Genomic DNA, 25,089 nt, shown 5'->3' with positions numbered 1-25,089 from the left:
GCCAAAGGCAGGTATGGAGACAGACTACTGTTTGTAAATAAATGATGCTTAGGTTAACATTCTGGCAAAACATCTTACAACCCAGAAGGTCCTGAGGTAATGCTGGGAACCCAAACTTGCACTCTTAAGGAATGCTGGGAAACAAGTCCGTGTTCCCCGAAAATCTTTTCCTCCAGCGTCAGCTTCTTTGATATGCAAGCTCTTAAAAGGCAACCCTTGTGGAAAACTTAAAAGGTTAAGTAAAATGAGTAGGCAGGAGTCAAATTATTAAATACAAGTTTATGTTCCCCTGGTTACCGGGAGGCACACTGTCGGTACGGATTCTTTTCTTCTGCTTCGAACACACAACAGGGCCAAAACACATCTTTAAAATGATCAAATTGCAGAGAACACAACACCCGGCCACCACACTGTACATCTTGATTCCCAATGCTCTCTCTGTTCTAGCAACACGACGCCCACAAACTGCAGAAATAATCACTGCAACAGCTACACTAGGTGATTACATAAAGTTTTTTTTTCCCTGCAAAAAGAAAAAAAAATCTAGAAAATCAACTGAGGAGGAAGAACTGCACCAAAAACTCTACTCACTTTATAGAAAACAGGTCTCCTTCCAACCCCCACCCAGGTATTTATTTCATAGCTTTAAGCTCAATACCAAGCATGGGCTAGACTCCAAGGAAATTGTTCAAACATAAAATTATTTGCAACAATCAAATTCTCTCTCTTACTTTTAAATATAGTATACAGAGAAAACGTTTGCTTTCTGCACGGGTCTTTCTGATATCTTCTATTTCAAACTAACAAAACAGTTTTAAGAGATCAACTGCCAGACCTCGGAATGAGAAAGGCAAAGTCGCAGCACCACAGAGCCAGCACACAAAGTTTCTCTCCTTGCCTATAAATACACAGCACTTCGAGACTGCTCTCGGGATGCTTCCAGAGAGACCCGAACCCGCCATCCGCACAACAACCTTCAGACCTTTTTAGAGTCAAGTCAACTTATAGTCCTGAAAGACAACGTGCAAACGTGCCTGCACTTGGATCTAGATCCACACCCAGGAACCCCAAGCCTGCATTTACTTACGTGCTTGCACATAAAAAGGAGAGGTTCAAAGGTACCTGTTCCTTCTCAGTGCTGGGGAAGGACGCAGTCTATAGCCCTCTGCTGCAGGACTGCGTGGAAGGCAGGCATCCCCTCCTGCTCTCTCATCCCCAGGCAATGAAATGGAAAGAGAGAGAGAGAAAAAAAAAACCAAACTGTTCCTCCCTGTCACATCCACAAGGACGTCCTAGCGCCACCACGCTTTCTCTGCTGCCTGGCGAAGGTGCACCCCCTTCCACTAGTAGAATCCTACCCCAAACTGTGAGCCTGCCTGCTCTGGAGAGGCACCAGGAGGTTACAACAGATGCAGGGACGACAGATCCACCACGTGCCATATGTCCACTGCCAGTCCCCAATATTCAGTACGACGTGGCTTGTCCATAGGGGAACTGCTTAACACACCTTGAGCCCCCCTCCCAACTCAAACACTCCCCCCCCCAAAAAAAACTCCTTCAACTCCCTCACCCAAAGAAAAAAAATTATTTATTCGTTTCAATCCCCCCCCCACCTCCAATCATAATAGCGTATGCCAACTGCTAACAATGCTGGAGAGAAAAAACTCCCCTATAGGAGAAGCTGACAGGGTCACACAAAGAGCTGTGACAGTAATAGGCACCCTTAAAGAGAGACAAGGCAATCAATTATAAACCATTTGCAGAAATTGTGGGGCTGTCAAAAGCTGTGGTTACAGCTGTGTTTCATCAAGCCAGGCTGTGTGTGATTTTCAGTGGAAATTATTCCTTATTCTTAAGTCTAGAGTGCTTGTTAGTAAAATACCCCAAATGGCCCAGGTTCAACCAGAATCTAATCTGAAAAGAAGTTAATGACCCCTAAGAAGATCCAGGAAGCAGAGGCAGGTCCTCGCCCTAGAGAGCAACCGCCTCCTGCAGGCCTGAGCAGGTGCCTGCTAGAGGGCAGTGTGCAGGGGCCCCTGGAAGAGTTGCTCTCTGCACAGGAAAGAGACACAGAGACACAGCATGTTGGCAACTCCCAATTCACTTCTATGGAAACAGGGAGGATCTCTGGATGTGTGTGTGTGTGTGTGTGTGTGTGTGTGTGTGTGTGTGTGTGTGTGTGTGTGTGTACATACACATACATATATACATACATACATACATACATACATACATACATACATACATACATACACTGGGGAGATGATAGCTCAGCTGGTAAAGTGCTCGCTATGCAAGCACAAGGATCCGAGTTCAGGTCCCCAGAGGTCACGTTAAAAAAAGAACTCAGACAAGGTCTTGGGCATCTTTGCTCATCCTAGGAGTGGCAGTGGCCAGACAGGCAAATCTGAGAGCATGTTAGCCAGCAAGCCCAGCCAATTGTTGCGGTTTTGGTGAAAGATTCCATCTTAAAGGATGACAAATGTTGGAGGACAACAACAATGACCCTGGTGTGGTGGTACAGATCTGTAATCCCAGCACTCAGCAGCTGAGGCAGGAGGATCACAAGTTCAAGTCAGCCTAACAACTGAAGGAGGCTCTGTCACAAAATTAAGACTTCAAAAAGGCGCTCTGCCCAGAGTTTGGCTGTGAGTCTAGCATCTGTTTTAACAGAAGCATCACAAGGAGACCATCAAAGGCAACAAATCTGGACCCACAGGGGCCTTCAGAGACTGATGCACCAACCAAGGAAAACGGATGCGGAGATCCTAGACCCCTATTCAGATGCTGCCCATGGACAGCTTATTCTTCACGTGGATCTCCTAGTAAGGGGAGCAGGGACCACCTCTGACATGGACTCGGGTGCCCACAATCTGATCACTTCCCCTTGGTGAGATAGCCTTGGAGGGCCACAGAGGATGAGGATACAGGCTATCCTGATGAGACCTGAGAGGCTATGGTCAGATGGTCGGGGATGAGGGTCCCCCAACAGAGGACTAGGAGAAGGGAATAGGGGGAAAGAGGGAGGGAGGGTGGAAACAGGAGAATATGAGCGAGGGGGGTAACAATCAGAGTATAACATGAATAAATTATAAAAAATTAAAATGAAAAAAAGTTTAAAGGTCTGGGAGGCAGAGTGGGTATCTAGCATTAAGGAGGTCCTCCTAGGTCCTAGTACAGGGGAAAAATACATAGAAAAAAAAAGTTTAAGATCCTTAAATTTGACAATTCCCTGTCCTTTTCACTATATCCTTCATGAAGATTACTTTTGGTGTCACTAGTTCACTCTTTTTTAAAGATTTATTTATTTACTATTAATGTAGTATTCTGCCCACATGTGTGCCTGCACGCCAGATCTCATTACAAATGGTTGTGAGCCACCATGTGGTTGCTAAGAATTGAACTCAGGACCTTTGGAAGAACAGCCAGTGCTCTTAACCTCTGAGCCATCTCTCCAGCCCCACTAATTTACTCTTTCCAAGATATAAAGAACTCACAAGCAGAGGAACTGCCCACTGTCACCCTAATCCTCAGCGAGCTGAAGTCCACTGTCAGATGTAGTTACCTTCATACCTACTAGCACGTAACTCTGACTTATGAGAAACTTGCCAGCAAGCACTTCATCTGCTCACTCGGGATGAGGGCTCCAAATCCAAAATGCTGTGAAACCCAGCACACCAGTATGTCAAGGGTCACACGGTCCCACGCCTGCCCTCCAGCAGGAGGCTGCTATTAAATCACGTGTACCACCAGCACTGTACAAACTGGCATCTGCATTACGTGTACATGGTGCTCATGAAACACACATGGATTTCACGTTGACAAACGGGCCCGTCTCCAACACAGATCCTCAGGTAGAATTCAGATGTATGAAGATACTCAACCTGTGCTTCTTGTGATACGTCATCTGTTCTGTGTCTTTTGGTACGCATATGAGTGTGTGTGTGCGTGTGTGTGTGTGTGTGTGTGTGTGTGTGTGTGTGTGTGTCTGTGTGCGTGTCTGTGTGTGTCTGTGTCAGCTTTCTCCCCTCACTTTTTTTGTTTGTTTTTGAGACATGGTCTCACTTATGTTGCGCTAGCTTTCCTGGATATGTAGACCAGGCTAGCCTCAACATTATTTTATAATGGAACATAAAGCTCATGTCATCCACATTTCCACTCAAACTTTAGCTTTCACTTTCCCACTTTCAAAGGATAACCACTCACTTATTGTTTTGCTTAGCTATGACACACACTGTCAGGGCACAGCAGGGAATTACCTTACTGTGCTAATTCTTGTAACTTTTCATGTCTCTTTTATTGAATCTTTAAAACAAATGGAGATTAAAAATTAATTTCCTTATTAGGAGCTCAACCAAATTATCACACGCACAGACACACATAATCCATTATTCTTAATAGCGTTGAGTGATCTTCCTCCAAGCACTGTGCTCTGTGCCCATGTCCCGAGGCGCCCTCACCTTCCACACAGAGCCTGCTTCATGGCTGCTTCAGGGAATATGGCTTCAAATAATTAAGCCAAAGCAAACAGGACTCAACAGGTGGGTCCTCTATGATGCTCTGCTCCACGCGATAGCTACGATACTGAGATTCCTAAGACAGCCTGATGGTGGCAGAACGGCGCAGAACAGAGCTGTTAGACCCCTCAGCACTGGTGGACTTCAGTTCAGAGAAAAATAACAACAACAACAACAAAAAAAACAAAAAACAAAAAACAAAACTGGAAGCCAACATCCAGGCCGTGGAAGAATGGCTGAAGTGGGGAGAGGCTGCAAAAGACTGAGGGGAGCAGGGCTGGGGAGAAAAGAGGGAGAGGCTGGAGGCACAGCAGCCTGAGGTGGCTCTCACCTAACACGGCCCCTCCCAGTGATGTCACCAAGCCTGAAGGGTATGCCAGATGCTGCTCACCAAGTCTCAGTCTAAGCCCAGCTAGCACATGTTTCTGTAAGAACTGGCAGGTAGAGACTGCCATTGCCTATATAGCCTCTATTCTCGTTTTATATTCAAGTAAAAAAAAAAAAGAAAGAAAGAAATATAAATTGGAAGTGTAATCTCAAATTCTAGACTGCACTGAAAGGGTAGCTGATCATGAACAGCTGAAAAATGGAGGGATGGAGAGGAGGACAGAAAATGCAGCTGAGGATGTGGGTAAACTGTTGCCCTGGCATGTGGCTGCTGAGCAGGTGGACGGTGCAGGGCTGTGCATGTATCTTCCTCCCTAAAAGCCAAACATGGAAGAGCTATGCTCTAGCAACTCCACTCCAGGTACAGACCCCAAAGCCTATTGGTAAGGATTTGAGCAGTCATGCATATGCCAATTTGACACTGCAGTGCCACGCCCAAGAGATCATTCTGCCAATTGGCAGATAGAAGGGTTCACAGCATGTGGTGCATACATGCAGTGGGATATTATCTGGCCTTAAAAGGGATGAAAATTTGATACATGTATCAGAAGGCTGAACAGAGAAGGCATTGCGCTAAGTGAAATAAGCAGACCTGGTGGCACTCAGAGGAAGGACAGCAGGCTACCAAGAAGAGACTTGATACCCTATGAGCATATACAGGGGGAGGAAGTCCCCCTCAGGAACAGTCATAGGGGAGGGGAATAAGGGGAAAATGGGAGGGAGGGAAGAATGGGAGGACACAAGGGATGGGATAACCACTGAGATGTAACAAGAATAAATTAATAATAATTAAAAAAAAAAAAAGAAACAAGCCAAGAACAAAAGGGTAAGACGTGTGTTTCGTTACTGTCTTTTTTTGTGGGGGTTTTTTTTTTTTTTAGGGAAGGTTATCATGTAGCCCAGGCTGGACTCTGACTCACTATACAGCTGAGGACAAACAGCCTTCCACTCCCTGTCCTCCTGTGCTCACCTCCCAAGGGCTGGGATGAAAGGCGTGCATCACCATGCGGAATGAGGTTTATATAATTTTGCTTTTATAGGCAGGACATAGAACTGGCAACTGCGAAGAGAGTACAGATGAGGTCACAAAGAAGGAGGAGGTGGGAAGCGACTGTTGAACAGGAATAGAGTTGAAAATGTTCTGGAAGTGTAGTGCAGAGGTAGTGGCAGGATACCCCAACTACTTTGGCACCGCTTCTATGGAAGTACACATTTGAAAATGGTTAACAAGGCAAACTAGAAGAGATATATAGGTATACATAGAGAGGTTTATATTTTATGTTTCTGGGTGCTTTGCTTGCATGTATGTCAGTGTACCCTGAGAGTTCCTGGTACCATCAGATAGCTAAAAGAGGGTGTCGGGGGTTGGAGAGCTGGATCAGTGGTTAAGAGCACTGGCTACTCTTCCAGAGGTCCTGAGTTCAAGTCCCAGCAGCCACATGGTGGCTCACAATCAGCTATGAGATATGATACCCTGCTCTGGTGTGCAGTCACACATGCAGGCAGAACACTGTATGTGTAATAAATAAATAAATATTTTTTAAAGAGGGTGTTGGATCCCCCAGAACTGGAATTACAGATGGCAACTGCCATGTGAGTGGTGAGACTTGAACCCAGGTCCTCTAGAAGAACACTGACTGCTCTTAACTGCTTGGCCATCTCTCCAGACCCTTGTCATATATATTTTTTACTACAATCACATGACAGCTTTGCAAAGAGTAATAATTTAGTTTTGGTTAAAAGCAAAACAAAAGTTAGGGATGGGCATCATCTGGTAAATGAACATGATGTCCCTGATAGCCACGCTCGGGACTTCCTGCTCAGGATTTCTAAGCAGACTCACTGGGGTAGGAACGGCTCTCTCTTCTTTGCTCTTTGATGGCGAGCCAGAAGTTGGGCTCAGAGTAAATGGCTCCTATCAGTTCTCCCTTCAAATGAATAAATAGGGCTGGGAGGATGGTTCAGCAGATAAAGTGCTTGGCATTCAAGCATGAGGACCTCAGTTCAATCCCCAGAGCCTTCATAAAAAGCCAAGCGGGGCGCTGCATGCCTGTAACCCCAGTCCTGGGGAAGAGGAAATAGGAGGGTCTCTGAGGCTCGCTGGCCAGCCAGCCAGTCTGGACTGTAACAGGTTCAGTGAGGTGGAGAGTGATAGAGAAAGACACGCAACGTCAACCTCTGGCTTCCACACACAAAGGAACATGTATGGGCAAATGTATTCATACATGGGTGCCCCTCCCCTCTTTCCCTTTCTTGTGTGCATGCATGTACACTTTTTTAAAAGGAGAAACAAATAGGAATGTATGTAGCCCCAGTGCTTGGAGAAGGAGGCAAGAGGGTTATTATGAGTTCGAGGCCTTCCTGGACTACATGGTGAGTTCCAGACCAGCTTAACATAAAAAGTGAAATTCTGTCTCTAAACAAAACAAGACAAACAGAACCAAAGAAGCAATGCACCTCCCCCCAAAAATCATATACACATACGCCAAAACCACAAGTCTAGAGCCACATGCACTTACTCACATAAGCTAGTGGAGCTAAGAATGGGAAAACCCCATCTTTCCTACCCCCAACTTCAGGCACCAGTGGGAATTGGTGCCCATCTGGCTCTTGGCTTATGACGTGAGCTAACGGCATCTTACCCGGAATGTCTGTTCCATCTTCTCCCTGTGGGGCACCTGGTTCAGAGTGCCATCTGTCTGGCTCCTTTTCAGACCAGTTGTGATGTCAGGGACATTGCTGAAATCTGCAGGGAGAAGAAATGACAAAAGACACATGGGTGTGGTCATTCCCAGTGGATAGTAATGAGAAATAGGGAAGAGAAGGAAACAGCCAACAACCAAGAGTAGGCACTCCTTAAAGGCACCAGCCTTCCGACATGCACACAGCTGGTGTGTGCAGCCTCAACCTGGCCTGGGCCCTTGCAGACTGTAACAGCTGCATTTCCCACACTCCTGAAGAAAAAGAGCAGCCCAGTAATGGCTTCTCTGCCTTGTCACACTTCCCACTGGGGTGCAAATGGTTTTATTAGGCACTAATCTCAAATAAAGCATTTGGACCAAGAATCTAACAGCAATGGCCTTTGTTGGTAGTTCCCTATTTTTTGGCTGAGGACAAAATTGTCAGGGATATCTTAGAAAGCCAGTGACATAATATCACAGACACTGAGAAGCCACAACTGGCTCACTTGCGAATGTGAGCTCATTTCTGGCATCAAACCCTTGTCCACCTCTTTGTGTTGGTGGTGAGCTCGGAGCCTACGCTTAAAAACGCATACCCCTTTCGACAGTTCTTTTCACTCAACTTTAAGTTAACAAATCAAGAGATGGAAAGACCAGCCTCTACCCAAGAACAGCAAGAGTTTTTCTTCCAATTCTGGTATTTGATAGACGGCCCCCCTCGGCTAGGGAAACCAGATGGTTTCGGATCCCAGGCAGCTACAACAAGTAGCTAGCCATCTGAGTAGGTTGAGCTCAAAAATAAACTCAGTGGCAATGAAAACACTTAGGCATGATCAGGACCAAGAGGCGCTGGAAGAGCTGGAGACCCTAAATTGACTGCCGGGGAGGGATGCAAGCACTAAAATCACACCGAAGATGGATTAGAAGGTCTCTAGAACACATACCAGGGCTCTACAGAACTCTGCAATTCCGCATTCTCTTTCTCTTTGCCTCCTCCAACACCTAATGCCCCCCTACAAGGACTCCAAGTCACACACTGTTACTATAAAATTAAATAAGCCTGGATGAGGCAGGGCCCATCACAAAGGCGGGAACCCCTAGGGAAGTTTCATATAGCCAGGAAGGTAAGTATGTCTGGGGTTGTCCCCATCACCATATGGAGCAACCCCTCACTAGCAGGTCCGCTACACGACAAATGAGGCGCCAAGCCAAAATGTTCAACTTTAGTTCCTCCACCGTGGGCGCCTTTACTCTGATGCATGCTCACCTTTGTGTATCCTTGGCAAAAAGAAAACTTCCCTATTCCGACAGACACAGCAACACAACAGCACATCACTCCACCCATTTATCCATCCATCCAATATTGGCCTTTTATGCACCAGCTATTTTATAAGGGAGCATGAGAGATGCCAGAGAAGCGAAGATATGTAAGATAGTCTCGAGGTCTATAGTCTCTTCCTCTAATGGGAGGGGGTGATGGAGGTAAAGGGACGAGCTTCAAAACAATACACAGGGATGATTGGTACTCACAGGTTGGGGGGGGGGGGTATCTCACTGTCCCTGGGCATTAAAGGGCTTCATAAAAAAGAGACACCTGACATAAGGCCGCAAACCTGAGGGATGGTTACTTGCAGGCAGCGAGGGATTCCACAAGTGGGAAGCCGCTAAGAAAGGCCAAGTGGTACGAAGAGTTGAAGTCAGTCAGGGACCGTGTCGCCTGAGTATACAGAAAGCACAGAGCAGTATCTGAGATACAGAAACGTGGGGAAGGCGGGGCCTGGGCAGCAAAACAAGTGAAGGGGGTGGGGAGATGAAGAAGGATCCAGATGTTCGCAAAATAAGTAGCAGCAAAATTTTTTTAAAAATTAAATTTAGGAAATAGGCAAAGAAACGGCAAGGGTTAGAGGAGGCAGACCCCACACAGCCCTTCCTTGTGTAAAGTGTGAGAAGATGCAGAGAACAAAGGCATCCACGGAGGTGTTGGTCTCTGATGTCTTAGTTGGCTTATTCATGGGAAACCCAAAAGCAAGTGGCTTCAAGCTTATTTTCGGCAAAGCTGAGATACAGCTGGATCTTCCAGCAGGAGGTGGTCAGTGGTTGGTCCTCCTGGAAGGCACTGAAATATACCAGGTAAAGTCATGATGCATGACACCCACCCACGGCAAATATAAGGGTTCTCTCAAAAGAACAAGGAAGGCAGTGAGATGTGGCTCAGTCACAGAGGGAGAGGCATGCCTGGAACCCCAGCACATCAGAGGTAAAGACGAGGGGGTCAGAGCCAGGCGTGGTGGCGCACACCTTTAATCCCAGCACTCGGGAGGCAGAGGCACGTGGATTGCTGTGAGTTCAAAGCCAGCATGGTCTACAAAGCGAGTCCAGGACAGCCAAGGCTACACAGAGAGACCCTGTCTTAAAAAAAAAAAAAAAAAAAAAAAAAAAGACAAGGGAATCAGAAGCTCTTGGGCAAGTGCATGGGACACAGTCTCAAAGACAAGTAAAAAAAAGAAAAGGCCTCTGGAAACACCAATGCAAAGAGTGTAGGAGAAAGAGAGACCCCCGAGAAGAGACATAGATGTTCCAGAAGCATGAAAAAAAAATAATGCCCCACAATGCGCAAGCACATTGCCTAGGTAACAGAATCAGATTAACGTTCTGCTGCCTTCACCTTGTAAACAACAGGCTCCCGTTATTTCCAGACTTTCATCGAGCACAGGAAATATGACACACGGGTCACACATGTTTTTACTCACAAGGGCGATTTCTACGGTAGCCCTCTCACACCTGCTGCGTGCTGCGTGCTGGGCACAAAACAAAACCCAAGCCTGTGGTCCCATGAGGAGGAGCTCAGAGAAGCAAGGGCAGGGGAGCACTGGAGCCTGAGGGGCCAGATGGATTCGAGTGAAAATAGCATGGGAGGTGTGGGAGTGGGTGCCGAGCTAATTCTGAGTCATTCATTGAATATATTCACAGAACTCTGCAACTTATGGAAAACTCTCCCAGCCACTGTTGGTCCCCTATGCTCATTCACTTCCTGAGACACCATGTCGCAGGTAAGGGAGAGAAATGTATGGCTCATATGTCATGACAGGACATAGATATACTTCCTGTCAGAACCCTGTCTACTCCAAAGAGTACTCTCATTTCCCTAACTGCAGGGAGCTTATAGGTACTTCTGGGGCCTCTCTGCGAGTGCAGGCCTGCGCGGGCTGGCCCATGGAAACCAACTCCGTTGTGTGATACTCTGGGACACAGGGAAGGGTGCTCTAGACACCCCCGAGACCCTCCAAAGTCTCAGGGCTGTCCCACCATCCCCAGAATTCCAACCATGAGGTGGCATTGTCCCAAAGATTGACAAGACTCCTAGAGAGCCAAGATGGACAGGCTTGATGGCTGTCAACCTGATTTCAGGGCGCTAAGGCTTCATCAGAACCCTTTCAGATAACTAGTGTCAGGCATCCGTTTCGACGGACACCTAGGAGGCAAACCCGTGGGCATGTCTCGGAAGTTTCCGGATTAAATCGGCTGAAGCAGGAAGACCCGCCTTAACTGTTGGTGGCACCGTTCAATAGGATGGGCAGGGTGGCAAAAGCAGGCTGAGCGCCGGTGTTGATGACCCTCTGCTTCCAGATTGCAGAAGCAAGTAAGCAGACACCCCAAGCCCTCCCCAGCTGCTCATTTCCCGTTGGGATGGACAGTAGCTCCAAAGCGTACCTTTTGCAAGGAGTCTTATCCCAGCAGCAAGTAGAACAGTAACTATGCAATGTGCTCGTGTTGGTTCTAGAGGAGAACCAGGGAGAGAGTACAGTCTGGAAGAAGGAGGAGGAGGAGGAGGAAGAGGAGGAAGAGGAGGAGGAAAAAAAACAGCAATAAAAAGAGTGTAGGCTGGTCAAATCTGAATGCGTATGTACACAGCTGCTTATGTGCTCTGGGTACTGAATGCCTACCCACAGCCACGCCCACATGCCACCCACACCCTAAGCAAGAGCAGTGGAAGTAAAGACATATATACATATATCCCATCTGCCTCCTAAAAAGAATTCTGGGTTTTTACCTGACCGGGCCTCCTCATCAGGACATGCACAGTGGCATGTCCGAGAAGGTCCTTCATTGCGTATATAGGATCAAGCTAAGCACATGCTAAGCCCACCCAGTGCTGTTCAGGACCCATGACGACAAGAGTGAAAAGCAGCCAAGTTATAAGCCCGTCAACAGAGCTACTTTTGCACATGCTAAACATAGGCCCCTGTCTTTGTGTGCCTCCTGGAAATCAAGTTTGGGGTGAGATCTCTCGAGCTGAAAAACCCACCGTTTAATATGGCCAACAAGAGCTACCACCTGGCAGCCGAGGGAACCAAGACGCAAAGAGCTAGGTGACAGTCTACTCCTCCACAGGCAATTTAGAGAGCCCAGCACTCACATGGGGGCCAGGCGCCGAGCATTCACCAGGCACCAGGTTCAACAACAGGAGCCACTGTGCTACAGCAGGTTCAACTCCCTTCTCCTGTAATCAGCAGGCTCTTCCAGAGGTGGACGGCATGCCACACAGCCTGTCATGGAAAAACACCGCCTCTCTTCTCTGCCATATGCCCACCAGTTCTTGACTGACGCGCAGGGCAAACACAAGGATTTAGGTACGAGACACCTAGTAATTCAGCGTCTTCCTGAACTATGCGTCAGCCCATGCCCCATTAGTGCCACCGGCAGCCTCAACTCCTTTGCAATTAAAGGGCAAAACCCATGCTAAAATAGCATCTTGGGTACCAACTTAAAAATAGAATCTCCGGGAGACGCTGAAGTTAAGATCGGCCCCGTTCACATACTTTGTAATTTTAATCTGAAGTTTACAATTATATCACTTCCAAATCCGACCTAGCCCGTTTAATGTGCAAGATGGCATCAGCTGATAGGCAAGAAAGGAGGTTTCTCCACTTGCCTCCTGTCCTGTGAGAAGCAATACCTGTGCTCTCTGAAACAGTGGAAAAGGGAGAACTGGAAAGGGGTGTGCACTGTCGCCCCCTGTGGTACCCCACCTGCCTGGTCCTAAGGAAGCCACTCCCCACTTGAGGAGTCAGCTGTGTTTGTTTCATTTGCTGGTACCATCTCATAATCTCAGGGAACAAAGGAATAGGCTTATATTCTTTCCAGCCCACACCCTAAGCGGCAGGTCGCAGGCAAAGGAGACCCCAGGCTGCTTTTGGCTACAAGGACGGGTAGGAACGTTGGTTCTGCCCTTGAAGCAGCCTGGATGGAGTCTGCCTAGGACGAGACAACTGGCTCAGGCAAGAGCCATCACAGACCTACCTGGTCCCTGGGTTCTTAGAAGGGACAACGATCAATGAAACTCAATGGAAGACCTCAGTATGGTCTCCACCACTGAGCTCCAGACCGCCCCCCCCCCAAAAAGCAAATTGTAGAGTATTCATTTTCTTGAACTTTCAAGAAAGTAATGGTGGAAGTCACCACAATGTGAATACGTAACCCAGAACCCACGTGTTGGAAAGCTCACTGCCACCAGCGGTGCCAGGAGATGGGACTTGATGAGGCCCTCAGGCCACGACATTACCGCACTAGATCATTACTGCCAGAAGTGTGTACACTCTTCTCTCATCTGCCATGTGAGGATTCAGAAGTCAAGGCCTCTGTCGGGTCAACAGGCAAACCTAAGGCCCCGGCCTTGGCCTGCAGCTCCCAGAACTCTACGCTGGTGTGCCTCTGTTCAAAATGACCCACACTGTGGAATCACAGTAGCACATATGGATGACGACAGTTGTCACAGCATTGGAAAAACGCTGTTTCAGTGTGTGGATAAGTGCCGCCCGCAGCAGGGAGGGCAGGCATAACAGCAGGGATGTCTGATTAGTCCTGAACACTCACACTCTACCACTGAACAGTTTCCCCCTCCCCATTCCAAAGCATATTACAGAATACTGACTGCGGTTCTGTGAGACCCGATGACCCTCTTTTGATAATGTTGTTTCTACTATCCTGAAATAAAAAACACAGTGGGAGTGCCACAATGCATAAGGGGCAATCGTGTGCCCTAATAAAGGCCATAAGGAAAAAACAAGTAAATAAATGGAATCTGGTGCTTTTTAAAATGTGTTTCAATATGTAAATGGCAGACCCAAGAACTCTGAAAGCCATCTGGAGGCCAGTCACCCGTGGCATCGCAGAGACACGGTGACCCGTGCCAGTGTTACATCACAGAAGACTGCCAAGGTGTCATGAGCGGGAGGCGGGACACAGGGGCCAGAATGACATAACTATCCAAAAAGGCAAAACCTCTTGGCAAACAACATGCTCCCCTTTGTTCAGAGCTCGCTGCATTCTGTGGAAAGGCCAAGCTCCCTGCAGCCTCGGAGGTGTTTACATTTACTTATAAAGGGTGCTAATTCTTGGCTCAGTTCATCTATCTTTCCTGTGCATACTGTCAGCTTGATCTAGATTCATTTAGGAGGCAAGTCTGTGGGCATGTTCCTAGAAGTTTCTAGACCAAGTTAACTGAGGCAGAAAGACTCCCGTGTAAATGTGGTTGCCATCACTCCATGGGCTGGGAGCCTAGACTGTATGAAAAGGAAAAAGGGAGCGGGCAGCATCACTCATCTCTCTGCTACCCAGCTGCGGATGCAATAGAGACAGTTGCCTCATGCTCCCTCGGCCATGCCTTCATAGCCATGACCAACTATATCGCTTCTGACTATAAGCCAAATCCACCCCTTCCTTGAGCTGCCCTTTTCAGATATTTTTGACATAGCAACAAGAAACTAACTAATGCGATGAAAGTCATGAAAGCCGTCTGTGTAACATGTGAGGTTAATTACAGCACTGCAAGAGACCCACCAAGCCACATCCCCAAACACCGTATGACCCCAAACCACGGCCACAGACCTTCAAAATGTCACTAGGTGGGCAGTGCCACCGCCTCTGAAACCTGCTTCTCTTCTGCTTTTGCCTCTCCTCATGGCCAGGACCTCTACTTCTGTGGGATGAGTCAAGCAACCTCAGAAAACGCAGACTACTGAGCACCCATGGCACAGCAGCGGTTCAGCAACCACGCGCTAGCTTCACCTCAGGGGAAGATGAAAGAACCTCCCCAGGGCACTGACAACATAGTACCCAGACAAGCAAGGCAGCACATGAGACTCTCATCGCAGGCTCCAGAATGTTTCAGTTGCCTAGGTCACCGGTCCTAAGAAACCTCTTCTGACATGAGAGTCCAAGCTGCTCTGTGAACAGGCGTGAAAAATGCAAGACATGTCAAAGAAGTTGTATGTGACTCTGACCTCACATGACTTAAGCTTTCAATGATATAAGCCATTTCGAGCTATGTGACATGTCTTTGATTTTTATTTTCATTTCATTATTTTTAAATTAGTGCATGTATGTCCATATGTTTGCATGCGTGTGTGCGTGTGTGGGTATGTGTGTGTGTGTGTGTGTGTGTGCACGCGCTGCCTGGTATGGGTTCTGGGAACCAAACTCAGGACCTCTGGAAGAATGCAAGGCTTCTAACTGCTGGGGCCGCCTCTCTAGCCCCCCATCCTTGATATTTTAAAAAAATATATATATCCTACTTTCTATCTACAGACATTCAGCTAACAGTTTGTGTAGGCTCTGGTCTTAGTCTGCACTGCCTTTAAGTTGCTCGGAGCTTCCACTGTACAGTTCAATAGATGAAGAGCTCAGAAATAACCAAAGAAGAGCCTGGGAAATCCTATTCCATTCCATTCCTTCAGTAGTATATCTTTTGCTTTTCTTCTTCCTTAACAACAAATGCAGGGTTTTGTTTTCTTCTAAGATCTATCTATCTATCTATCTATCTATCCATCCATCCATCCATCCATCCATCCATCCATTATGTATACAGTGTTCTGCCTGCATTTACACAGGCATGCCAGAAGAGGGCACCAGATCTCACTATAAATGGTTGTGAGCCACCATGCAGTTGCTGGGAGTTGAACTCAGGACCTCTGGAAGAGCAGGTGGCATTCTTATGCACCGAGCCATCTCTCTAGCCATACAAATGTAGTTTTAAGAGAAGATCAATATTTGAGGGAATCAAAGCTGCCAGTTGAACAATAGTACCTTGCCCATGTAAGATTAAGATCCCCTCCCTTCGTTCTACAAGCCCCACCTACCATCACACAGCCTCCTGTCAACCCTGTACATGGAACAGCAGCACGAGGGACACTCGGAGTCCACTTGCAAAGAGCGCTGTGCAGCTCCCCCATTTGAATTGGAAGTCTGTGGGCTTTGTATAGCATAGTTGCTTGTAGCCGATTTTGAGTTGCCTAAGTTTTATTCCTTTTTTTGTTTTTGTTTTTGTTTTTCTTTTTTTAACTTTAAAGTGTAGTGGCCTGCAGCACATTTCATTGAGGGCATTTGCTATGCTCCATCCTCTGGGCAAATATTGCTTGCTAATTGTCTGAGAAAACAGATTGGCAATTTAAATTAAGTAATAAATACACATGTTAGAGGCTGAGAAAAATAACAGAATCAACCCCACTCAAGGTTACCTAACCCAAGATAATCATTTAATGCCACACATTACAACTACATAAAAATCAATCTGTGTGTGTGTGTGTGTGTGTGTGTGTGTGTGTGTGTGTGTGTGTGCACATGCACACATGTGTATATGTGTGCATTTGTGTGTGTGCAGAGGAGAGTACACAGGCATATAGAGACCAGAGATTAACTTCAAGTATCATTCCTCAAGATAACATCTTTTGGCTTTGAAGATGGAATCTCTCACTGGCCTCCAAATAGTCCAGGCTGGTTGACCAGCTAAGCACAGAGACTGCCCTGTCTTTGCCTCCCCATAACAGGAATTCCAAGCATAGGCCACCATGGCTAGTTCTTCTTCTTTTGACATGGGTCCTAGAGATCAAACTCAGGCCCTCACAGTTACACAGTAAGCACTTTGCCAGCTGCACCATCTCCCAGTCCCTCCATTTAAAAACTCATTATTATTATTCCCTGTCTGGGACATTCAAAGCAGCCATTTGAATGTCACCATCAAGCTTGCAGAGAAATCAACTCTATTGCTGCACACATATCCTGACAGAAAAATATACACTTTATAAATCTCCCAAGTCTACTTAACCCGAGGTCACAATCCAATCAGGTGACACTACTGACAACGCAGCAAGCGCTGGTGATGCAGGGAGCAAATGCCTCTTAACAGAGGGCCGCAAGGGTCTGACCCAATCGTCTGCTGACAAATCTCCTTAGAATCATAGAGAAAAAGCGAAGCCAATGCTTTCAGGGGAGCAGTGAGCAGCTGGCTTCTGCCATGTCTAGTACAACATCTGGGCCTCCATAGAGGAAAAACAGAGCTGAGGAGGAGGCCATTTTCCCTCATTTACCATCTTTCTTCTCCAGGAGAACTATGACAGTGACTTGGGAACCGTGGTCAGCCCAAGGCCAAAGAAAAGAGGAGTGTAGACTAATGAAATATTCCCAAAGTATACTTGATCCATCTGGAAAAATCAACCAAGTGACAATTAATTACGTTCAGGGGCTTAGGACAGACAGACAGCACTATATTCCAGCCACTTCGGGATTCACTCTCCCTTCCCTCCTTCCTTCCCTCCCCCTATCTTCCATCTGGAGTTTGCGGAGCCCAGAGAGGCTGTGGTTACAGGTGTGTGGTGTGCCTGCTTTATATGGGACTGAAGAAGGGTCCTATGCATGGTAGGCAAGCACTCTGTCTGCCAACTGAGTTATATACCCAGCCCTAGAGAATCTCAATAAAATGGATTATAAGCCCAAAGCTCTCAAAACCCATTATATGGAGTTCTACTGAATGATCCTGGGAAAGAAGCCTGGTCCAAAAAAAAAAAAAAAAAAAAAAAAAAGTAGACGATGGAATGGTGCTTGGGGGAGGGGGAGAAGGACCGCCCACTCCAGCAAGAGCTACCATTCTGCTGCATAAAACAGGGTAAAATGAAGTATTGTTCTTCTATGATAAATGGTAAAAAAAAAATGTTGATTCATGGTACAATGAACCTAGAAAACACTACACTAGGGACAAGAAAGCAAACATGGCAGGCTACTGAAAAGAACAGACATGATTGGCTACACATTGAGTGGCTCCACTTATGTAATATGAGGGAAGGTTAAAAACAAGGGCTGCCTCCAGAGGGGCACAGGCCTCTTTTTTCTTTTCTTTTTTTTTTTTTTTTTTTTTTTTTGAGATGACACAAATGTGGAAATGTGGAAATAAATACATAGCAGTTGTGGCCACACAATTTCATGAAGATGTCAAAAATCATGGAAGGGTACAACTTTAAAACATACTGTGTGAATTGCATTAAGCTTTTTTAAAGGAGGGCTACAAACTATACAGGATTATACAGGAGACAAATTAGGATTGACAATACAATGCCACTGCAAAAGTAACTTTTATTTGCCTGATGCAACTGTCATCTTGGAGATGTACTGCCTCCATCTACGAACCTAGATCTAGTCCTGGAAACTTCTAGCCTCCATGCAATCTAAGCCAGGGCTAGACCGTTTTCAGCTTCTGAGACTTCCTGCTGAGGAAATTCACTCTTTCTTGTTCTTAGCTCTGGGCTGGCTAGATCAACTTGGCTGTTCTGGCCCAAACTCCTCTCCAAGCTGACTGATTCAAACTGACTGTTCTCAGACCTTAAATTGCTCTACCTGGCCTCAAACTAACTCCAGCAATCTGTTCTAATCTCCTGGTTCCTTCTCATTCTCTGACTCATGTTGCCTTCACCTGTGTCTGCCTTGTTCGCTCATTCAACCTCTCTCTCTAAAACTATCCTAATAAAACTACATTCTCTCTCTCTCTCTCCTTTCTCTATCCATTGCCCCTTAACTAGCTTCCTTTTCCTCTCTCTTCTCATGAGAGTTTGGTATATCCTATTCTGTCAAATTTTTCTCTGATTCATCACTTTGCCTGCTGCTCAATCAGATATCACTTTCAAACATGGCTGCTTCCTTCCACAAATTGACTTTACCTTTACAGTTTGGGGTTGAAGGTGTGTGCTAAAAACGTGTCTGTATTCCAGCTAGAGGGATTGAAGGTGCGTAAGGGCTAAGCCACACCATAACTAGAAACAGGTTTGTGTGTTTTCAGTAAATAACACAATCTTAGGGTTCACAGTGTGATCGGATATCCTGCAGCATGCCACTGTGAGGGGATTCTAAGAACAAGTCATGGGGATGCAGCCACATTATTATAGGGTTAGTGGTGATCACTATGAACCATCAAAACAACACAAAAGAGATATTTTGAAATTATCACTGTGAACAATGAGCTCCCCCCATCAGCTCACAGCCAATCTGAGAAATCACCAGACACCACCAGACAGGTTTACCCCATATACGATGGAGCTAGGACAACAGGAGCCTCCATCAGTCCAGTCCTACCCTCTGGATCAGCTGTGTCACCAAGAAAATTCCAACTGGGCTTTACATTCCATCTACCATAAAATAAAAGATGTCAGAACACAAACACCTACAACATGGGTGGAAAAAAAAACAGCACACTGGTATCCTCTAAGACTGGCCGTGACCTTGCCTGAGTTGACAGTGGCATCGTGAGCCTGTGCCTTGATTTACCCAGCTGCAGGAGTAAGATAATAACCAGTCTCTGCTCCACCAGACCGAGCGGAGGATAATTAGAGCTCCTGCGGCCCCATGTGATCTTTGCATGGAGACAGCCTGCTATTATCACAGCTTTAACCAACACCTCTCCCACAAGCCGGGACCTGGCTCTATTTAAAGAGGTAATGGGATTTGCTGCAAAACCAAGATACTAATGTTTGCTTCTTTGACTTTATAAACTTTTTATAAGACATGATCATTGTGATAGGAGTTAAATTGTTGCTTATATCCCATCACAAATGAATATTAGAGACGGGGGGGGGGGGGAAGAAAAAAGAAAAAAGAAAAAAGAAAAAAGAAGAAACCCTAAAGGGCTTCCCCAGGCCTCATCTTAAGTGGGGATGAAACAGGAAGTAGAGAGTAGTGCCCTAGGTCACATAGAACAAGGCCGGGACCCAGAAGGAGGTGTCCTTGCTCAGGACCTACAGCCCTTTATAAATGCTGTTGCCACCAATTTCACTCAAATGCATGCTCAAAAGTGACCTACCCTGGAGATGGGGAAGCCAACACCCTTTTCTACGTGTGGCTTGGGCTTTTCTGGGATGTGGCAGAAATGGCAGGGCAGACATAAAAAGTCCAGAGAGCGCTGGGTCCCAGCATATCTCCCAGCAGAGCCACGGGGTCAGGCCATCTGGCTTTCTGTCAAGCACAGCCAGGAGCCAGCCTGGAGTCCCCACATGGGCATGCAATTAACTGGAGATGCTCTGAGGTCACCTCCCCACTATTTCATCACACTTGATTGATAAATCTGGAAGGCTTTGGGTGTTTCCAAGGATTCTTTTTTGCCAACCACCCCGACAAGCAACTCATATCAATAACACTTTAACTTCATGTTAACAGTCCTTGTAACACTTCCTTCTGCTTTCTGAAGTACCCAAACACACATGGTGCACGCGCGCGCACACACACACACACACACACACACACGCACATCACACATACCACACATGCACACACATGGGCGTGCACACACGCACATATATCACACACACCATACAACACACACATACACACCACACACATACATACACACACACCACACATACACATCACACACACCATACAAAACACACACATACATGCACACATATGTACACACCATACATTCACATCACACACATACAAATGATACACACGTACACACACATACCATACAACGCAAATAAAAATTAAATTTTAAATTTTGAAAGGAGAGTCCTCAAAGTCTTCCTGTCTCTCAGGAGCTATTTACTCACTGTGGTGACTTTGCAATTGCAGCACAGGCTGCTGCATCTTAAACCCCTCATTGTGTCCCCAGGTTCCCATTGTCAAGGGATTTTCAGTCGTGGGGTAAACAGCAGCAAGCACATATACCGGAATTCTGCAAGGTAGTAAATAGTGACTCCTATGGCAAATAGACAGGCAGGATGCTCTCTGAGCTCAAAACATGACAAGCCTCTGATCTCTCCCCATAGCCTCTGGGCAGCTCCCTGCTTCCTACAGAACACAGTCATAAAACAGAAACAGGTGAGGCGAGGCAGTGTCTACAAACTTCCATTCCCACCAACCTAAGGAAACACAAGCAACCTTTTATTCATACCTCCTCATTTAAGCCTGCCGGAAAAGGTTCTAATCTTCCCCCTTCCCGGGAGAATATATTCTGACCAACTGGACACCAAGACACAACCATGGAGCTACATGTTCAGTGGCCAAGCAAACCTGGTGGCTGGTCCTAGGGTCAAGATGGCAAAGTTCCTCATCTGAGCGAAGCCTCTTTTGCTCAGCATGTTTAGAAAGCAAAAACGATGAAATGTAGGGGCTGAAGAGATAGATCAGTCAGTAAAATGGTTGCCACAGAAGGATGAGGACCTAGCTTCAGACTCCCCAGCACCTATTAGCCAGAGGGTTGTGCGGCTGCAGTCCCAGCACTGGGGAGGCAGAGACGGTGAATCACCTGAAGCTTGCCGGCCAGACAGTCTAGCTGACCCAGCAAGATGCAAGTTCAGCAAGAGATTCTGCCTCAAAAGATGAGATGAAGAGTGACCAAGAAAGACGTCTACCATACGTGCGTAAACAGATGTACACATACATCACCCACACACGTGATGAAATTCAGCAAGCACTCCTAGAACCATGCTCATCTTACTATGCGAACCTGCCTGAACATCACAGATGTCTGACTGACATGCTTTATCCCTCAACGGAAACGTGGAAGTCCGAATTAGATACACGAACGGCAGCTGCGGGGAGGGTGGCATGCTGGAAGGGACAAGGACAAGTAACCAGGGCCAGACAGCAATTAGCAGCTGCTGAGTGCTTCCCCGGGAGCTCCAGTTCCCACAGCCAGGCCTTGGGAAGCCAGGGCGGATGGAGGCCTCAGGAAGCCAGGGGCAGGCCCCACCCGGTTGCTGGTGTTCTCCCTGCTCTCAGGGTCGGCTGACCACAACTCTCAGCAGTAGATACTAAAATAACCTGTCCTAAGCTCCTATCCAAATGAAGCCATTCCAAGCTCTCACGAAGTCACAAAAGGAGATGGTCTGAACTGCGCCATGCCTTCTTACAACAAGTCAAAGATGCTGAGGACCAGAAGAACAAAGATGAAATGGGTTTACACAGGGATAGACAATTTGCAAATAATTACAGCTGAGTCATGCTGCGTCAGAAATACATATATAAAACAACAGAACAAGCAGGGCAGGGTGGCACACACCTTTAATCCCAGCACTCAGGAGGCACAGGCAGGTGGATCGCTGTGAGTTCGAGGCCAGCCTGGTCTATAAAGTGAGTCTTCGACAGCCAAGGCTACACGGAGAAACCCTATCTCGAAAAACCAAAACAACGACGACAGAACATAACAGAACTGTGAGAAGGTAGAGGAATTGATGTGTTGCAACTGTATTTCCAAAGCTTACTGATCACTCCCACTTCCCCCCAAAAAATAATCAAACGGAAGAACGTTTTGGTTTCAGTTTACAACTCTCAGATTATAGCCCATCACTGAAGGGAAGTCAGTCAAGAGCCTGGAGGCAGGAGCTGATACAGAAGCCACGAAGGGGTGCTGGCTTGTTCCTGATGGCCTGCCTTGTTACAGCACCCAGGACCACAAGCCGGAGGGGAGCACCAACCACAGTGAGCTAGCCTCCCACTCCCACCCCTACAGCAATTATCAATCTAGAAAATGCTCTACAGACTGGCCTAAAGGCCAATCTTTTTTTGTTTTGTTTTTCTTTTTGTTGTTGGTTTTTTTGTTTTTTTGTTTTTGTTTTTTGGCCTCGAACTCACAGCGATCCGCCTGCCTCTGCCTCCCGAGTGCTGGGATTAAAGGCGTGCGCCACCATGCCCGGCTCTACAGGCCAATCTTACGGGGGCCTTTTTCTCAGTTGTGCTTCTGTCTTCTCAGAAGACCATAACTTGTGTCGAGTTGACAGGAAAAAAGAGCCAGGATGCCACTGTCCTACTTCCTCCCTGCTCCTTCCCGCCCCCCCACCCCTCCCCACCCCCCTCCCCCACCCCCCTCACCCCCCCACCCCCCCTCCCCCACCCCCCCCCCACTCCCCCTCCCCCCACCCCCCCCCACCCCCCCACCCCCCCCTCCCCACCCCCCTCCCCCCCCCCGAGCCCTGGCCGTCTTCTCTTCCTTCCCATTTCTTACAATATGTTTACTTGCTCTCTGTTCCCATGGGCTGAGACACAGCCAAACTCCCTGTGGGTGAGGAAGATTTTTCATCATCTCAGCTTGCTGTTTTTATTTCCACTGCTCCTCCAGAGAGCACTGTCACTCAACAGATACTCGCTACTGTTAAGTAAATACATGAAGGAACAGAGGAGAGGAGGAGGAGGAGGAGGGGAAAATGAAGAAAGGACAATGAGTAAGAGAATGGCAGGGAGCACCTGTAATTCCAGCACTGGGGGTGGGGGGTGGGGGGCAGAAGCAGATGGATCTCAAGTCCAAAGCCAGCCTAGACTACACATCAAATCATCCCGAAGATGCTGGTTTCTCAGCAGGGCCTCGGGGTGCTTTGTATCTCTACTGTAGTAGGAAGTCACAAGCCCAAAGTAAAGTTCCTGAATTCAGGATTAAGCACAGAAGTTCATGCCCCTCAACATCAAGGCTTAGACAAGAAACCCTCTGAGCCAAAGTATTTACACTCACGGACATGAACCCAGGCAGTAAGCAGAGCCACGGCTCCCTCCTCAGCTACGCATATGATCCTCTGCACTTCAAATAAGCCCTTGGGTGTATGACGGGCACCTGTATCTTGTACATATCCAACTATGTAAACACTGGGTGGCTATACTTACTGGTGATAAACTGATGCTAAAATAAAAGGCCGCTAGTCTCCCTCTGTTCCTTCTGTTGAGAGGTCAGGGAGTGTGACAGCCAGTGTCTCGATACTGTTACAATACCGCCATTCATGGGGTCAGCCATCATTTTAAGCGGTGAGGTGTCTGTGGGAATGACTGAGTTCTACAGTGGCAGACTGCGAATCTTCCCACATCTACCCTCGCCACAGAATCACAAAGGTAGCCCTGTTTGTTAAACTTCATATTTCTGCCATTAAACTCAGGGTTTGTCCTAAGAGAGAGGGGCACTTTTCTTCTATGATGTACCTACAGTAAGTTGGTAAGCAAACTCCCTTTATTCTTGGTGAGCCACCCTAATTAAAGTCACTGGTTAAAGCAATCTACATGGGTTGTTGTTGTTGTTGTTGTTATTGTTATTATTATTATTATTATTATTATTATTATTATTATTATTATTATTATGTCTGCTGATTGGTACCTTCTTCTGAGTGAAGAGATGTTTGTTTGTTCAAGTTACCCCACCCAACCCAAGAAAAGTCATTCAACAAACACCCTGGAAATAAATAAAACGGATAGCAAAAAACAATAAATCAACGAATTACTGTCCCTTCCTATGAAGTGGAAGTGCTTTGACACTCAGAGGCCAGATCAGATCTGGGACGGTAAGCAGCTGGTGGTAATGCACACACAGCAGGAGAGATGTGGGAGAGGCCGGTGTAGAAAGTCTGCCGGTTTCTTTAGCAAAACCCAGCCCTGTATCAGTTCGCTGAACATCAGATACAAATATACTGCCTGGTCCACGTAAAATCTCCAAGAGTCACCTGTTGGCTGTGCTGCTCTCGAGAGACCCTGAGCGCATGCGCACAGTCGCCATGTTCCACCTCCTGTACTCACGAGCCATAGATCTAGGAAGCTTGGTTTTGGCCTTAAAGAGAAAGCATGGTGCCGGTTCCCACCAGGCCTGCCTCTGTCCTTGCTCCTCCTGGCTGGTTCACGACCTGAAGCTGAGTCCTCTCCCAGAGGGCATTCTGTTCTCTGAAAGAACTGGTATCTTCAGCCGGGCGTGGTGGCGCACGCCTTTAAGCCTAGCACTCGGGAGGCAGAGGCAGGCAGATTCATGTGAGTTCAAGGTCAGCCTGGTCTACAAAGCAAGTTCAGGCAAGGCTTCACAGAGAAACCCTGTCTCGAAAAACCAAAAAAAAAAAAAAAACAACAAAACGAAACAAAAAACAACAAACCTGACATCTTCAAACTGTCAGTCAGTAATAGCAACTTTACATAGAAACATTGCTCCCAGAATTCAATGCTGTGGGTGTGGCACAATGGAGCACTTGGGAGGCAGAAGCAGGCAGATCTCTGGGAGTTCAAGGCCAACCTGGTCTATACAATGAGCTCCAGGATAGCCAGAGCTAGTAATGAGACCCCGTCACAAAAACAAATGAACAAAAAGAACAAGTTAACATCTGGGGCGCTTCTGATGGCTTAAGTCTTTCCACCACCCAGATACCAACTCTAAACATTCAGAAGTGAGGCGGGGGTTACACAAACACCTCTGGCCACAGCTGCTTTCTGTATCTGTGAAGCAC

The 25,089-nt window shown here is 47.0% G+C and overlaps 1 protein-coding gene across 8 annotated transcripts in view; it reads right to left on the bottom strand.

Annotated features, from left to right (window-relative positions):
• The window catches only part of TIAM2 (TIAM Rac1 associated GEF 2), a 208,716-nt gene that overhangs the window by 38,044 nt on the left and 145,583 nt on the right, over positions 1–25,089 (bottom strand). For 6 of the 8 annotated variants that reach the window (XM_084774508.1, XM_084774507.1, XM_084774511.1 and 3 more), the window contains one exon: positions 7,547–7,650. In XM_084774508.1, coding sequence (XP_084630634.1) covers positions 7,547–7,650 — 104 coding nt within the window. Of the gene's footprint in view, positions 1–1,087; positions 1,371–7,546; positions 7,651–25,089 lie in introns of those variants that run through there. The other 2 variants (XM_084774513.1, XM_084774514.1) reach the window with 2 other exon arrangements.

The sequence above is a fragment of the Acomys minous genome, assembly GCF_964271855.1.
Source record: "Acomys minous genome assembly, chromosome: 3".
In the NCBI taxonomy this organism is placed as follows: domain Eukaryota; kingdom Metazoa; phylum Chordata; class Mammalia; order Rodentia; family Muridae; genus Acomys; species Acomys minous.
The sequence above is the reverse complement of the archived record's forward strand: the minus strand, read 5'-3'. Positions and strand labels throughout refer to the sequence as shown.